This window comes from Nematolebias whitei, chromosome 5, assembly GCF_014905685.2.
Source record: "Nematolebias whitei isolate Nwh7 chromosome 5, NemWhi1, whole genome shotgun sequence".
In the NCBI taxonomy this organism is placed as follows: Eukaryota; Metazoa; Chordata; class Actinopteri; order Cyprinodontiformes; family Rivulidae; genus Nematolebias; species Nematolebias whitei.
The window spans coordinates 9,886,408-9,902,334 of record NC_056502.1 but is presented as its reverse complement, the minus strand read 5'-3'; the positions used below and the strand labels follow the sequence as shown (position 1 = coordinate 9,902,334).

Sequence of the window (15,927 nt, the reverse complement as noted above, 5' to 3'; positions counted from 1 at the left end):
TCTGTGTTAAGTGAGGCGGAAAGAGAAGTTATGGAGACGTCGCTAATGTCGAACTGGCTAACACTTGCTTAATAAGTCTTCTGATACCTTCGTCCAATCGGGTACAGTCCTTTAGTAACACCTTTTTTTTCCCGTCCAATCAGGTGTGGCTCTTGAGTAACGCTTTATTTTTTTTGTCCAATCAGGTGTAGTCCTTTAGAAATGCCTTGTTTTTGTTCTTCATCCAATCAGGTGTGGCTCTTGAGTAATGAAAGAGAGACTGAAGATGCGTGATGATGTTTTTCCGAGAATGTTCAATTCCAACACTAAAGAAGATAAGTTTAGTGGTTTTAGTGCACAGGAGGAAGATGAAGATAGTGTTCAATGAATTTTACTGGTAGGCTACTGTATTTTTATTTATTTTTTACCAGCCGTGTTACTGGCACCGTTCAGAAAACACACCCCAACATTTACTGTGGGTATTTGTGTATTGTATGTTACTGGTATGTATTTAATTAAAAGTTTAAAAAAATCTTTCTGTGTAAATATCTCATGTTACAACGTGGACACCCACAGCTTATATACAAGTGTGGCCTATATATGTACAAAAAAATATAATAATTTATCTTTAAATTTAGTGGGTGCGGCTTGTAGTCAGGTGTGCTCGATAGTCCAGAAATTACGGTAAATCATTACCAGCATGATTACCGGTAGTTTGTATAGGCGTGGAGCCAGGGACTAAAAACAAAAAGTTTTATCTATAAAACTCTTGAATGCTTCTCTATAATTTCAGGCAGATTTCTGTCCTCCAATAGTAATATTTTTTTGCACTTAGGTCACTGTTGATAAGGCGTCCATTAAAAAGTGCAGGATTATCTTTTCAACGTGTTAAGCTTTTATTCATTAATGTGTCACGGGGAATGGAATCAGTCCAACGTTGGCCACAAACTCACTCTTCAAATAGCAACATGGTAGCTTAGCAGCGACTGAACTCTTCTGTTGGGATGAGAGAATTATGTTGTCATTCTTCCCCCTCCATCACAAACATAAGGAAGCTTATAGGTTCATGCTCTGGGTATTAACAAAGGGATTAGCAAGGAAGCTTCTGGGATGCCCAAGTCTGTGAAGCACAGAGCAGCAATCTCTTCATTGTAGAGATAGCTTCTTGATGTAAAACAGTATATTTTTTTTATTTCTAATGCTCTGGCTGAACAGATGGAGGTTTGATTGTTCTGTATGTGTGGGACAGAACCTTTTGTTTTAAACCTTGGTTTTGTTTCTGACGGTTATTGCCCTCTGATCTGAACGGAAATATGCACTTTGATAAGAAGCAGCAGAGTCTGCGAGATGCAGTTCCGATAAATTGTAAATTTGAACAAATTAATGTCATGACATAGCAAGCTTTGCTGCTCAACTTCCTCTAAAAATATTTGAAAGGTGACTGCAGTACTTCTTCAAACACGGCAAATAAAATGCGTTGTATTTTATTACCTTGTCTTTGGACAGAATGTAGAGTTCCCAAAATTCAGAACGAATCATTATAAAAAAAAAAAAAAAGTAAAAATTTCCACTTTATTAATTTTTTTTTAAAACAATGAGGCTGGATTGATTGTTCAATTATATATTTACTGTAATAAGCATCTGTCATCCTATTCTAAAAGTTTCCCTTGTTCATTTATACACTTTTAAAATGGGAAGTGTGCAATTATTTGTCTGGAGGACCATGTTTGTATGTAAAAATGATTTAAAGATCTATTTATCAGTGGAATTAGTCATTTCAACAGCATCAAAACAAATTTCCACATGCGGACATGCATAATATTGCATAGTAACATCCACCCATCCATTATCTTTACCCGCTTGTTCCATTTTGGGTCACGGGGGTCACCGGTGCCCATGTCCAGCAATCACTGTGCGAGGGGCGGGGTACACCCTGGATGGGTCGCAAGTCCATCACAGAGCCACATAGAGACGAACGAGACAAACAACCATTCACTCTCTCACTCACACCTAGGGACAATTTAGAGTTACCAATCAGCCTAACATGCATGTTTTTGGTCTGTGGGAGGAAACCGGAGTGCATAGTAACATATTGCACCATATTCTGTTGCAATGCATTTTATCTTATTGCATATCAAACAGTATTGTATCATATTATTGTATCACATTGTCTTGTGTCATGGTTTTTCCATGGATTGTCCATTTATTGCAACATTACACCTACATTTCAAACAAACTTCTCAGATACATATTTCTCTGTCTAAATTACAAACAGTTTTAACTTTAAAGGTTCAAATGTGAATATTAAAATATAAAAAGCAATCCAAACCCGTCCAACCTTGTGTTTACTGAAGATAGTAAAGAAAAAATGTTCAGAGAAAGTCATGAAAAATACAAATGGAGTGTTTGATTTTTTTTTTTTTTTTTTGTCAGCGTGTTTACCTTGTTGCATCACCTCCTCTTTTTTCCCAAGCTCTGTTTGGGTTTGAATGGTCATTAATTATGGAAACAGTCAACAGGGTGAGAAATCTGTGAAGTAGAGGGCCAGTTTTCAACTCACTCAAAAATCTGGGGTACCTTCTTTTCAGAAAATTTTAGATGTGTGACTTATTTGTGCAGTAATGAATCCATATGCGACTGTAGAATGATAGCAGGGATGATTCCTCTTAATCTTATTTTGTGATTTTAAGAAAACAATTAAAACTTTGAATCGGCCCAACGCTTAAGGAAACACGTTTCTTTTTACTCCTTAGCATTTTAAATGGCTCAGTGAATAAAGCAACCATAATGCATCTTGACATATATACAGTATATAATGTATGTATGTGTGTGTGTGTGTGTTTATTTATTTACTGTATTACTTTAGAGTTAAAGCTTTAATTTCTGAATGCAGTGATGAACTCGGATCACTAACTGTAAAAAGTGTTATTGAACCATTGTTCCTTTATGTTTTGACCTTGAAGTTGCCATGAGCACAAAAAATGCTAAATAAATAAAGCTGATTGATTAACTGATTTATTATCATAGTCAACATTGCTATATATAGGTCATATATTCAAACTGTTATCGTAACCTACAGCTGTAAGGATGGTATGCCTCTGTTGGTCTCCTTGTGTCTGTATTCCTATTGTTTCTCCTTAATTGCCCTGATCAGTTCCACATGCGTGTCCTCCAGGTGTTTGTAATTATACCCTGTCTTGTCTGTGTATATAAGTCTGTCTTAGTCCTGTGTAGAGTCAGTCTATCGTCTGGTATCCTTGTCTGTCTCCTGTGTCCCTTGTGTATTGCATTATCAGCCTTTTAAATTTTTGCTGCCACATCAGCTACTTTATTTTTTATTATTAAAGTACAGCATTTATTATTTTTACATTATGGCCTCTGAGTCCTGCCTGCACCATTGGGTTCTTTCCTGCCCTGCCTAAAACCCTGACAGTAGTGGCATTTTTATAAAGACTGCACTTAAAAATCACATGAAGCACTGTTAAAAATAAACCCAACAATTCTGATTTGACTCTATTTTTTTTACCTTTTTTTTTTTTTTTTTTTTTTTTTTTTTCAAATCCCCAGAAGGTTTTTGTTTTTAGTTCCACACTAGAGTTCCTACACAATTGTGTTTTTAATAATCTATTCTAATAATAGCAACACATTTGTTGAAATTTGTTACAAAAAGCTAAGGTTTAAAAAAAACATCTACAACACTATTATTTGCCACTTGATCAAGTCCAAAATGTAAACATACTTAATTTTTTTTTTTATGTTTTACCTTTAATAAAAAAATAAAAAAATAAAAAAAATAGACATCTATATTGCAGCTCACAGTTGGGAGCATCTCGTCCGTCAGCAGGACTTAAAAAAACAAACAAAAGAACTTCTTTGTTGCATGTGCTGTTACTTCAACAGAGAATTTTCATTTGGTTTATTTCCTTCCTCATTCTCGGAAGAACTCGGGCGTTATTTTTAATTTTTTTTTAATTTTTTTTATACCATTTACGGTAAACGCAAAAGGTACAATTTTCCAGTCATCTCCATCCTCTCTCACGTTGTCTTCAAAACGCTGATAACACAAATGAGTCTTGTCTTCGCTCTCCATGTTTGTGTTGAACAACACAAGCAGTCTTTGCTCACATCAGCTGGGAAAATTGAAGTTAAAAATTAAGATGCTCAATTTCATAAACTGTGGCTCCCTGAGCAGTTCAGTTGAATAGCCCTGGCCTAAATTACTTTTGTCAGCTGTACATCATACAGTGTAGACCACATGCATCAAACTCAAAGCCCAAGGGCCAGCTCTGCCCCTAGTTGTGTATATATATTTTTGGCCTGTGTGATTAATATTTGAAAGTAAAAGATCAAGACTTAGTTATAGATTTTGCTTCAAAAACTGAACATTCATTCAATTCCTTGACCTGCTTTTTTCATGCAGGGTACTTAGTTCAAACTTAACCCTACAATTATAAAACTTTAAAGTCAAATAAAGGAATCTAACAAAAATACGTCCGCTCCTCTGGGTGGATTCTTCTTGTTGAAAGCATTTCATCTTTCAGTCATCAGTCAAATAAAGGAAGTTTAAATTCATCCGATTTCAACTTGGATAAAACACTTATGTTCATCTAATTGGGACCGATCAATCTCTTGCTAACAGTCTTGCAGTCCAGATGTCAGGCATCTGGATTCTCAGAGTCCAGAGTGCACCGAATCAAACTCACATTGACTTCCACTGTATCTGAACTCGGAGTTTTCTCTTCAAACTTGGAGGTGAGTGGTCTTTTTAACTCTACTCCAACCCCCAAAAAATCTTGTAGACATTAAAAAAAAAAGGACTTATGACGACCAGACGCTTCCACCACTTGTAGCTCAGGAACTGTTCAAATAAAACTCGTCAGCATGTTAACCGTTATTTTGATTTGTTTCTTTCTAATCTGCATTTCACTCTACATGTCTTGTTGAGGTTGTTGTAGGGAATAGAAACACAGGTGTGTGTGTGGTTACCATGGCAACTCTAATGAGCTTCTGACAGCAGCTTTATTTTTTTTAAATCCTTGCTTTCTTTACACTTCTTAAACCGATTATGCATCAAAATGTTGACTTTTTGACATCTTGCATTAGTACACGGTTCCAAATTACTAATGGGTTTTATAGAGGAATTACATATGTAGTTTATGTAGTGCCGTACCACCTAGCTAAAGAGTTAACCAGTAAGTTAGATTGAAATGCAGTACATAGATTTGGGCCCTGGGAATGTTATTTTAAAGATAGCTATACTAACAGCTTATAGGAGATCCAACTTATTGTTTATATTTAATTTGATGGTGGCGTCTCCACTTAGTATGAATTTACACTTTGTTTAACCCACTAAGAATTTCATTCAGATAACTGTATGTTTATATTAAATACACTCACTTGGGATACAAAAAAACAAACACTTAAAGTGACTGACACTGGTGCCTGATTTAAAATTTAACACACTTTTAGTAAGAAAGAAACCATGTAAATAGAATACTTTATTTTTTTGCACAGATAAAATAAAAACAAAACAACTTTTCACAGTACTTTCAGTTCTATTGATTTTAACCCAAATATTTGCAGTGTAAATTACCCCTTAATATTTAAAGTAAGGCTTTTCAAACATAAAATTCAACCCCAAAATAACCCGTTGCAGGCCTGAATCGATGCTTGGGTGCATGGGAGTTAAAAACAAATGGCTCGTTCGCCCACTGAGCAAATAAAAATAAAAAGCACGTGCATTGGTTGAGTTTTGTACTCACAAATTCTTCAAAGTTTGAGATTGGATCGGGAAAATGTGGATGTGGAGATCCCTTTTTTTAATATGGCACTGAGTTAAGTTAAGTAGGTGATGTCGTATGAACGCCGAGATTCTTCCTGTCAGCAAACTCACAGATGGGAATCCAACGGCTGAATAGGGAACTTCTAACTCATCCAGCAGGTCCAAAGGTTAGCTCCTTGTCTACTTTCATATGCTTTTTTAAAGTCCGTTACAGTCAGCAACACTCCATTAACCGTTGTAATGGACAGCTTTTCTGTTATTGTTCCAGATCTGTGTCGCTGTGCTCTCTGCACTTGTCTGGTTTTTCACTCTGGCACACGTTTCATGCAGCGTACCATTTAATCCCGCCCACTCCCACCTGATTGGGCAAAATAAAATGTTTAATCCAATACAAGATTGACACTCAGCACAACTCAAAGAGTAGGTTGTCAATCTTGTCACATTAAATTAAAATAAAAAAATACTTTATTAATCCCAGAGGGAAATTAAATGTTGTAACTCATTGTCCTGGTTCCATTAGAGTTGTTATAGATGCTGATGGCTGTGGGCAGGAAGGATCTCTTGTAGCAGATCTGAAGAAGCCTCTGACTGAAGACACTGTTGTTGTATGACGGTCTGATGAAGAGGATGAGGTTGTCTATAATGTTCTTCATTTTATGAAGGATCCTTCTTTGTACAATCATCTCCAAAGGTTCTAGAGGAGTCCCCAGAACTGAGTCAGCCTTCTTTATGAGCTTGTTGATCTTTTTAAAGTCACGTGCTCTGGTGCTGCTCCCCCAGCAGATGATGGCAGAAGAGATAGCGCTCTCTACAACAGACTTTTAGAAGATATGCAGCATCTTGCTGCAAACATTGAAGGACTTCGGCTTCCTCAAGAAGTACAGTCTGCTCTGTACATTCTTGTAGATGACTTTACTGTTGCATATCCAGGTGAACCCCATGGTATTTATACTTCTCCACCACCTCCACTTATTCTCCCATGATGGAAATAAGGTTGGAACTATTCCTGTTTCATGGCATGTACACTTTTAAACTTGTATGTAACATTCAAGGAACGTAGTAAAAATAACAACTGCCTGTTTTATTCTTCTTGAACTAGATTTTCTTGACCAGATATGAACTGTTTTTGAAATTGTATACTTCTAAATGACAGGTTTTTCCTTTCATATTTACACCAATTTGTTTTATCACTTAGATATTTAAAACTTAAATTGTATTACTATGAATTTAGTTTAACACTTTAGTTGGTACTATAGCACAGTTCAAACTGGTCTAAATACAGTGCAGTATATATGGAAGGAATTTGTTGGAATTTTTTTGACAAACTTCAAAATTTCTTCAGAAAAATCATCATGTTCTGGTAAACATTGTAGAATGCAGCTGAATTAAAAGCTACGGCGCATAAAACAAGTTTTACTTCAACTTTTAATTGAAATGGTTGGATATTTTTCATTATAAAGCTCTTTTCAAAACCTCTCTAATATATTTAATTTCTAGTTAGCAGCTCCATTAAAGCATCATAGTTCACCCTCTCCATTTAACCCATGAACCACTTAAGAAGACAAAAAAGGTCTCAGGGGAACATTTAGATGAATTTAAGTGAGAATTTTCACGATAACTTGTGACCTTTTTGAAGAAAAGAAACAGTCAGTGCTTTCCTTAAGTTGTTTTGTGAGGAAAGCATCTGTGCAGGGCCGACTACGTTCATACATTATTACTTTTTGGCACCTCTGTCAGATGCATGGTTTTATTCTGCTTTCAGGAAACGCAGTCTGCAGCTCCAAAGACTTTTCTCTCTGCGCTTCAACACTGCATTAGAACCATGTCATTGTTCCAGTTTGTACGCTCCGTCACAAATATACTTCTGTTGCATCAGCTTTGTCCAACTGCACTCACAGCAATCTGACAACCTCAGGTTTGTGGGTCCGATGCTGCTGTCCGTGACCAGTTTTCAAACCAATCAACCTGTCCAGAACTAGGGAGAAAATATTTTGTTTGTGCTAAACACGTGTGCAACTTGTGCTTGGAAGCTAGATCTTTATTTTGCACAATTAGAAGCACACATGCTACGAATGAGAGAACGTGTCAGCTTCTTTAATGCCAAAGGTCAATCCACTACGGCTAGTTCTAATAAAGCTGCTACACTGCAAATTGTGTGATGGTTTCAAAAGCACATCAGAGGATCTTTCAAACAGAGATGACCTTTTCTTCAAATACTCTCCCAGCTTTGGCTTTGTGATGACAAGAAAACTCCTGAGATGTAAAGACGGATAGAAGAGTTGCATCCAAAACAAGCTTTAGATCTCTCTTTTCCAGCTTTGCTATGAGAGGTACAAAAAATATAGTTTAAATCAGTGTTTTGACAACGTGACTAAACATCTCCCTCCTCAGCTTCGCACATGGCTTGGTTTAGTTTGGTATATTTTCACGGCCTACGTAAGATTAGGACTCGTTTGTGACGACACCTCGGTATCATTTTCCATCATCTACAAGTCTGCTGAGATGCCAATCTATCTGCTTTAGGTCTGTGAGCAAATTAAAATGAGCAGCATGCAGTTTTATCAAAACCCAAGCACGTTATCAGCTAAAGCTAATCACATTACAAACAGGTTGAAGTGTAGAAAAACACCTAATAAACCAAACATAATTAAACAAGCCTATCTGTATTCCTTTAACAACCTTAAGTCAGAGCAATTTAGTTTTTTGTTTATTCTGAGTTGAGTCTTTGCTGCTGAAGAACAAACAAAACCACGTTTCTCAGCTGACCCCCAAAGCGATACCAACGTATGCAAAGTGTCAACACATACCAGACCCAAAACCTTGTTCCATTTCTTATGTTTGTGTTCAGGTTGGATGTTCAGCAGAAATACTCGCAGTCCTGTTGTCACGTTTCACTAATGTGACCTTTCTTATTCCTTTGTTGATGCTGTCACTTTAATTTTGGAACAAATCTTTTGTTGCTAGACGGGGCGATTCTAAGATCTGACCACTATGGCTGAGGAACAGCTTCTACCCTGAAACTGTTAGACTCACGAGTCTCTAACCAGGATAATAACTGTGGGAAAAATCACTGTAATGCCACTTGGTTATGTGCTGCTGACTATCCATGATGCTGATCACATGCTGCTGATTTATTTCATGTTGCTGTGTTCATTCATACTCATCTGCTCCCACAGACTCATGTTCGTGCTGCTGTTGTTTGGCGCATTGTTTTGTACAATTAGTGCTTAGTGTATTCTTAGTTTAGCACAGGGGTGCCCAAACTTTTTCCCTGAAGTCCAAAATTAAAATCTATCAGAGGGCCGCGGCCAAATGCGATAATGTAATGTATGAAATGCAATTTTTTTTTTTAAGTACAGTAATTTTTATTTTAATACAGTTATTTAACCTTCCATTCTGTATAAAGAACTTTACAGAACACAAAATATAACAAATAAGGAAATTAAAACAAATGTATACATTTTGGCATTTCAATATATAAATGTACAGGTGCTGGTCATAAAATTAGAATATTATGAAAAAGTTTATCTCATTAATTCCATTCAAAAAGTGAAACTTTGTATATTATATTCATTCATTACACACATATTGATATATTTCGAATGTTTATTTCTTTTAATGTTGATGATTATAACTGACAACTAATGAAAACCCCAAATTCAGTATCTCAAAAAAATAGAATATGAAGACCAATAAAAAAAGGATTTTTAGAAATGTTGGCCAACTGAAAAGTATGAACATGAAAAGTTTGAGCATGCACAGCATAAATACTTAGTTGTTGCTCCTTTTGCCTGGATTACTGCAACAATGTGGCATGGAGTCTTATCAGTCTGTGGCACTGCTCAGGTGTTATGAGAGCCCAGGTTGCTCTGATAGTGGCCTTCAGCTCTTCTGAACTGTTGGGTCTGGAGTATCACATCTTCCTCTTCACAATACTCCATAGATTTTCTATGGGGTTAAGGTCGGGCGAGTTTGCTGACCAGTTAAGAACAGGGATACCATGGTCCTTAAACCAGGTACTGGTAGCTTTGGCACTGTGTCCAGGTGCCAAGTCCTGTTGGAAAATTAAATTTACATCTCCATAAAGTTGGTCAGCAGCAGGAAGCATGAAGCGTTCTAAAACTTCCAACTGCGTTGACCTTGGACCTCAGAAAACACAGTGGACCAACACCAGTGGTTATGATTCATTCCAATGGTGGAATAAAAATGCAGTGCCTTGGCTTATGAGATTTCAATATAGTAATGAGGACAGTTCCTGGCGGGCCAAATCAAATGGCTTCGTGGGCCAACTTTGGCCTGCGGGCTCCACTTTGGACACCCCTGGTTTAGCATATTTCTTAGTTCATGTCTTTGATCTTACTACTGTTTTTCTTTACAATTTGTATTTTTGTTGGATGTAACTGGGACCCTGTGTACATAGTTTCGTACATCGTTTCCACATGTGGTGCATATGACAAAGAACCTTGAATTCTTGAATATATCTACAAAAAAAGCACAACTAACTTTAACCTTTAATTTAACCATTAACCCACGACTGCGAAGTGTTTGTAATGCAAAACCCCGACAATGCTGTCGGAGGGAAACCCTGCTCCTGCAGCTAAGGGGCATTTAACTTTGGGACAAATTAAGGTTGCTAACTGGTAGTTGCTGACGAACGTACTGGACTGATTGACAGGTAGCATTGAGGATCTGACTCGTGCCAAAAAAAAAAAATTACTGGCACTGTCATTATTTATTCCATATTTATTTAAAATCTATTCAATATTTTGGTGAATCTAAGATTTGAGAACTAAGCTTTCTTACAAAATGCGAATAATGGTGTTTCTTTATTTTTCAGGGGTGCTTGAGCCCTCCCACCCCCCAAAAAAGTAGGCTAAAATCACCACTGTTGCTTGTATTTACGTTGTCATCAAAAAACGTTCTTATTTTGCCACATTGCAGAAACAAAAATTCATACAGAAGTTAAAAAAAAAGAAAAGTTTATTTAAAGAATGCATGCACATTACAGCTTTGAATCTTTTTACCAACCTTTTACAAAACATTTGTAGACACAAGCCTTATTTTTGATGCCTGAGCTTTACCAAACAGTTTAGTAAAAAAGAGCTGAAGTCCAAATTAAACTAACCCACAGCCGTCTTAAAATAATTTCCACAAGTTGCTCAAACGTTCTTTGATTCAAAATGTTAAAATAAAAGCTTTTGTAGCCAAAAACAGTGACAACAAAAACTGTTTACTCATCAAAACTCACTGGACGTTACTTAAAAGTTTCCAGTTGCAGCAAGGGCAGCTTTAATGTAAAAAATAAAAAAATAAAACAATTTTACGACTCATGGAATTTTAAAAGATAAGAAAAAATGAAATATGAAGGGTATGAATGCAAAACGGTACCCTGCATACATGCCTCTTTTGATTTGCTCTTCTGTCTCTCGCCGAGAGGCTGAATTGTTTAATTTCTGATGCTCGCTGTCGTGCCGTGATGATGAAATATCAGCAAGGTTACAGAAACGTTTGTGGTCAGACATTTCTGAAACTCCCCGATGTCACTCTGTAAAACCAAGCGTTTCCATGGAACCCAGCAGTTTGCTTAATGCGCTGTGATAGCCCAGAATTATGCGAAGCTTGCCAACACGATAGCTTGAGACAGAAACACAGTTTGGACAGAAACACAGTTTGTGTTTGCTCGCTTGCCTACGGCGCCAAAAGTGAGATAAAAGAGGATTTTTAAATGAGATTGATAACGGCAACAAGAAGTGAGTGACACGGTAAAAAAGGATTAATACCTAAGAAGAAGAAAGGCTGAGACAAGTAGCTGAAACTCATGCAAATCAGTTGTTGAAAGTCTCTTATCAAGTGAAACTACCTCGGAGTGATTACATACTGAAAGAAACATAAAAAGAACTCTGCACGCCCCTGAGTCATTACATTTTCAAAAGCCTGTATAAGTGACTTTGTAAAAATTAACCAGGACTGCCTGTGCTTCGTGTGCCACCTGTTAAAGATGGCGGTGACCTGTTGCTCTGATTTTATCTGAACGCAACAAAGGCCAACAACCTCTGCTGTCCCTGAGAGTCTTTCACCTGCAGAATACAGTTGGATTGCACAAAGTGTTAGCTTAATTGGTCTCCTCTGAGTGAAAACAAGCCAGCCATGGTTTAGTTAATATATATATATATATATATATATATATATATATATTTATCTATCTTGTGACGTTTATCGCTATCCAAACAGCAAGCCTCTGTTTATCAGCCTGCCGTGCTGCCTTCACCACATGCTGCTCTGGGAGGGACGGCTCTGAATGCAAGTCACCTCTGTTCCCTGCGTCGCACGATTAAGAGACTCGAGAAAGGAAAAAAAAAAAACCCACATTCGACATGGATAACTAAACGTGATTTAACAGCTTACAATCAAACGGGCCTGCAGAAAGCATATGTGACAGTCGGAGTGCAGAAAGGCCAGCCGTCACCGAGGAAACCGTGTTCGGCGAACGTGGGAGATAAACTGGGGCGGTTTCTCTCTAATAATAATTTCTATTAACGGCGCTGAATGTTTAGATTATCATGTAAATAAGGGGCTGTACCAGACAGCGGCAGATTGGAGCTGAAGGCTGGTGCACGGAGGAGTTCAAACAAAGCAGAGCAATGGTGACTTGCAGAGGTAAGGCACAATTACCTCCAGTTTCTTTCAAACCTGTTGATAAAAGGAAGTTTGTGGAGGTGTAATTTTTTTTATTTCAAACTAGTAATTTACCATTTCAGACAATGGGGAAGTTTTCAGGTTGCTTCATTTGGTGTACTTTGTTGATTTTGTCACATTCTCTTGCAAGGAAGAAAAAAATCTCACTTCCTCTTACTTTCTGATTGGACTATAAGAAACAAGCTTCAGTCATGAGCTGTACCTTACTTGAAGCAGCCCTGTACATGAGAGGTAAGAAAATGTAGCTTTCTTAAAATACACTGCACTCCTTAAAATAATTTTGGATAACTATTTCCATTACTTTTACCTTGAGTTTGTGTTTCGTCCACAAGAAAAAAACAGAATGTTGACAATAAAGGTGCTGCGAGGACAGCAATGTGTTTGTGCTCTGATACACTAATTTCTCTTGTGTAGTTAAATTATTATAGGTTTATGAGGGGCATCATTTTCACAGCATGTCCACTATTGGAACATAAAGTAATAAAATGGTCTGGAAGCTAATTATAAAAACACTGTTGCTGTATATTTACAGCATGGGACACACATTTGGTTTGTATACAAACCCATAAGACTATTATGAGATACACTTGTTTCAATATATTCTGAGGTTCAAATAAGGACAAAAATTAAGAAGAATAAGGAGCAGGAATTACTGTTTGTTTCTGAAAGCCTTTTTATTGTTAGCTGAATTTTAATAGCAGAGCAAGATAGCAGTGCATATTTTAATCCAAGTGTCAAATGAGATCTAGTTTGAAACACTCTGGTGTCAGTGTGGTAATCTTTCCATTCTCTCTTATCAGCAGAGCTCAGAGCCCTTGAGGAAACGACGAGTGCTGGGTTACTGGTGGAAACAGGGAAACCACGTTGCCTTTTCGCTTTTTCTTCCAGGCCACTGACCCAATAAGTAGCCTTTGTGCTTCGGACTGCCTGACAGATCAAACCTCCCCGTGCGGCGTCTATTCATCTCCAGAGTCAGAGTCGAGGACATAATGTGACACGACTCAATCCCTGACGGTTCAAAGAGATTAACACAGAAGACAACATGCAGGAGTGCCACACCGGCCTGTGCCTTTCCGTCTACATCGTTACCTTTGTGCTGGGCTTTCCGGCAAATGTCCTGGCCTTCTACACCTTTCTGAAGAAAGTGAGGCGTAAAACCACCCCGATTGACATCCTTCTCCTCAACCTGACCATCTCCGATCTCCTCTTCCTTCTGTTTTTGCCCTTCAAGATGCATGAGGCCATGAACGATATGAAGTGGGGGCTGCCCTATGTCTTCTGCCCGATATCTGGGTTCATCTTCTATTTGACCATCTACAACAGCACCTTCTTCCTCACCGCCATCAGCGTCGAGCGCTACCTGGGCGTAGCTTTCCCCATCAAGCACACCCTAAAGCGCAAACCAATGTATGCCGTTGCTGCCAGCATCTTTTGTTGGATCTTCTGCTTCCTTCACCTTAGCATTGTGTTTATTGTGCCTTTTATTGGACAAGAAATCCACTCAAATGCCACCTCTGCCATTAATGAAATCAAGAGCGAGGTGTGTTATGAAAACTTTACCAAAGTGCAGCTGGAGGTCCTGCTCCCTGTGCGTCTGGAGCTCTGTGTGGTGCTTTTCTGCATCCCGTTCCTCATCTCCAGTTTCTGCTACATCAACTTCATCAGGATTCTGTCAAGGCTGCAAAACATTGACCGGCGCCGCCGCCTCCGGGCCATTGGCATGGCTCTGGGAACACTGTTAGTTTTTGCTTTGTGCTTCGGCCCCTACAACGTCTCACACATTGTGGGTTTCATTATGAAGAAAAGTCCTGCATGGAGGGACATAGCCCTGCTGTGCAGCACCTTCAACACGTGCCTGGACCCCTTTATTTTCTACTTCTCCTCGTCTGCCATGAGAGGAACCGTCAGTGACGTGGCAGAAAGGGTTAAAAGTAGCCTCGGCAGGTGCCTAACCTGTCACACGTTCCAGGCCTTGTGGGGGGGAATTAGTGAGACTGAAAATGATAAGGAGCACAAACAACAGGAGATCAATGCTATCAGAACTGACAGGAAGGAAACGGGGAGCAGCAGTCTCTAGTTTTTTTTCATCTCTGCAAGCAGGAAATTAACTTCATGTTTATGTTTTTACACGCATGAAAACGAGTTGGCTGTAAACACGGCGGCACACTTTGTTTGACTCTCTGATGAACTTCTGATTTGAAGCAACCTTCTGTTTGCCCGAGAAAGCGGCATCAATTTTCCAATGCAGCGTACTGTGCAAAGCTGCAGAGACAGGCTGCCTTGAACTGTCACATAAAATAAAAGCAGCATTTCTTGCATTAAATAGCTGGGTTTCATAATAACTCCCATAATGCAGCAGGGTGTTGTGAAGACATAACAAGACTGCAAGGAAACATCTAGGCCGTCATTTCCGCACAAAAAGCTATGAAGCTTTCTTTTCCTGCTTTAATCATGAACACGATATGATGTCTGTTTGCAGCAACATGCTCATTATGTATCGAGCTGTCGTGACAAAAGGGAAAAAGGTTCTATGGTGTTGAAAAAACGACTTTATCAAACCTTTAGGTACTAAATTTCTGTTATGCAACATGTTTTAAACCCAATCACAACCATCTGTATTTTGTAATTTGTCTTGAAGGTTGTTTTTTTGTAACGTCTTGTAAAATAGAAAGAAACAATATTTTCATACACAAATCCTATAAAAAAGAGCTTTTACATAATTTATGACTCGGAGTGTTTTGTAAAGAAACCCGTTTTGATAAGACTTGTGCACGCCGTGTGAGTCCACACATCAAAAGAGGAAGATAAAGTTTCCAACGCAAACCCAATTTTCATAAATAAATCTAATAACCGTATAACGAAATGATTATTAACCATGCCTGGAACAGAACTGAACAAGAAGTCATTGTTTGTTTTGCACAGAGATAAAGACTAATTCATTTCTGAATGGTTAGTTCCCACCTCGTCGTTCAGATGCCGTCATCAGATCCGGCATTTTCTTTAGGATGCATACAATTTAAAAAAGGTAAAAAAAAAAGGATTATATGTGAGCAATCCGAACTTTATTCAGTAAAAAAAAAAAAAAAAGACAGCCAGCATTGGCTGTTGCTAATCTGGTTATACTATGGAGTCATTTGTTTGCCTTAAGAGTCATCTTTATGATTTCTGGCAGTTTTTGTGGTCACGGCTAAATTTATCATAAACTTCCTCCCAACACCTTCATGATGCAAAACACGAACAGTTCTGCACAAGGAAGCACTGGCATCTCCTGTAATCCTGTTTTATACAAATAACAGAGGTTAAGCAAATCACTGAATCTGTTTTTTTTTCTTTGACAAATGAATAAAAAATGTAGGAGACATATTTTTTTGTGGGGGTGGGTGCACATAAACATCAGTGAATGACTAACATGAACGGGCGACCAGCCACAGATGCAAAGAGCAAATTAACAAGAGTTGCCATCGTTGTGC

The 15,927-nt window shown here is 38.1% G+C and overlaps 1 protein-coding gene across 1 annotated transcript; it reads left to right on the top strand.

Moving 5' to 3' along the window:
* Positions 1-13,499: 13,499 nt before the first annotated feature.
* On the top strand, positions 13,500-14,534 carry LOC119409900 (free fatty acid receptor 3). The gene has a single exon (XM_037676808.1). It carries the CDS (start codon positions 13,500-13,502, stop codon positions 14,532-14,534), a length of 1,035 nt encoding a protein of 344 aa, XP_037532736.1.
* The last annotated feature ends 1,393 nt before the right edge of the window (positions 14,535-15,927 follow it).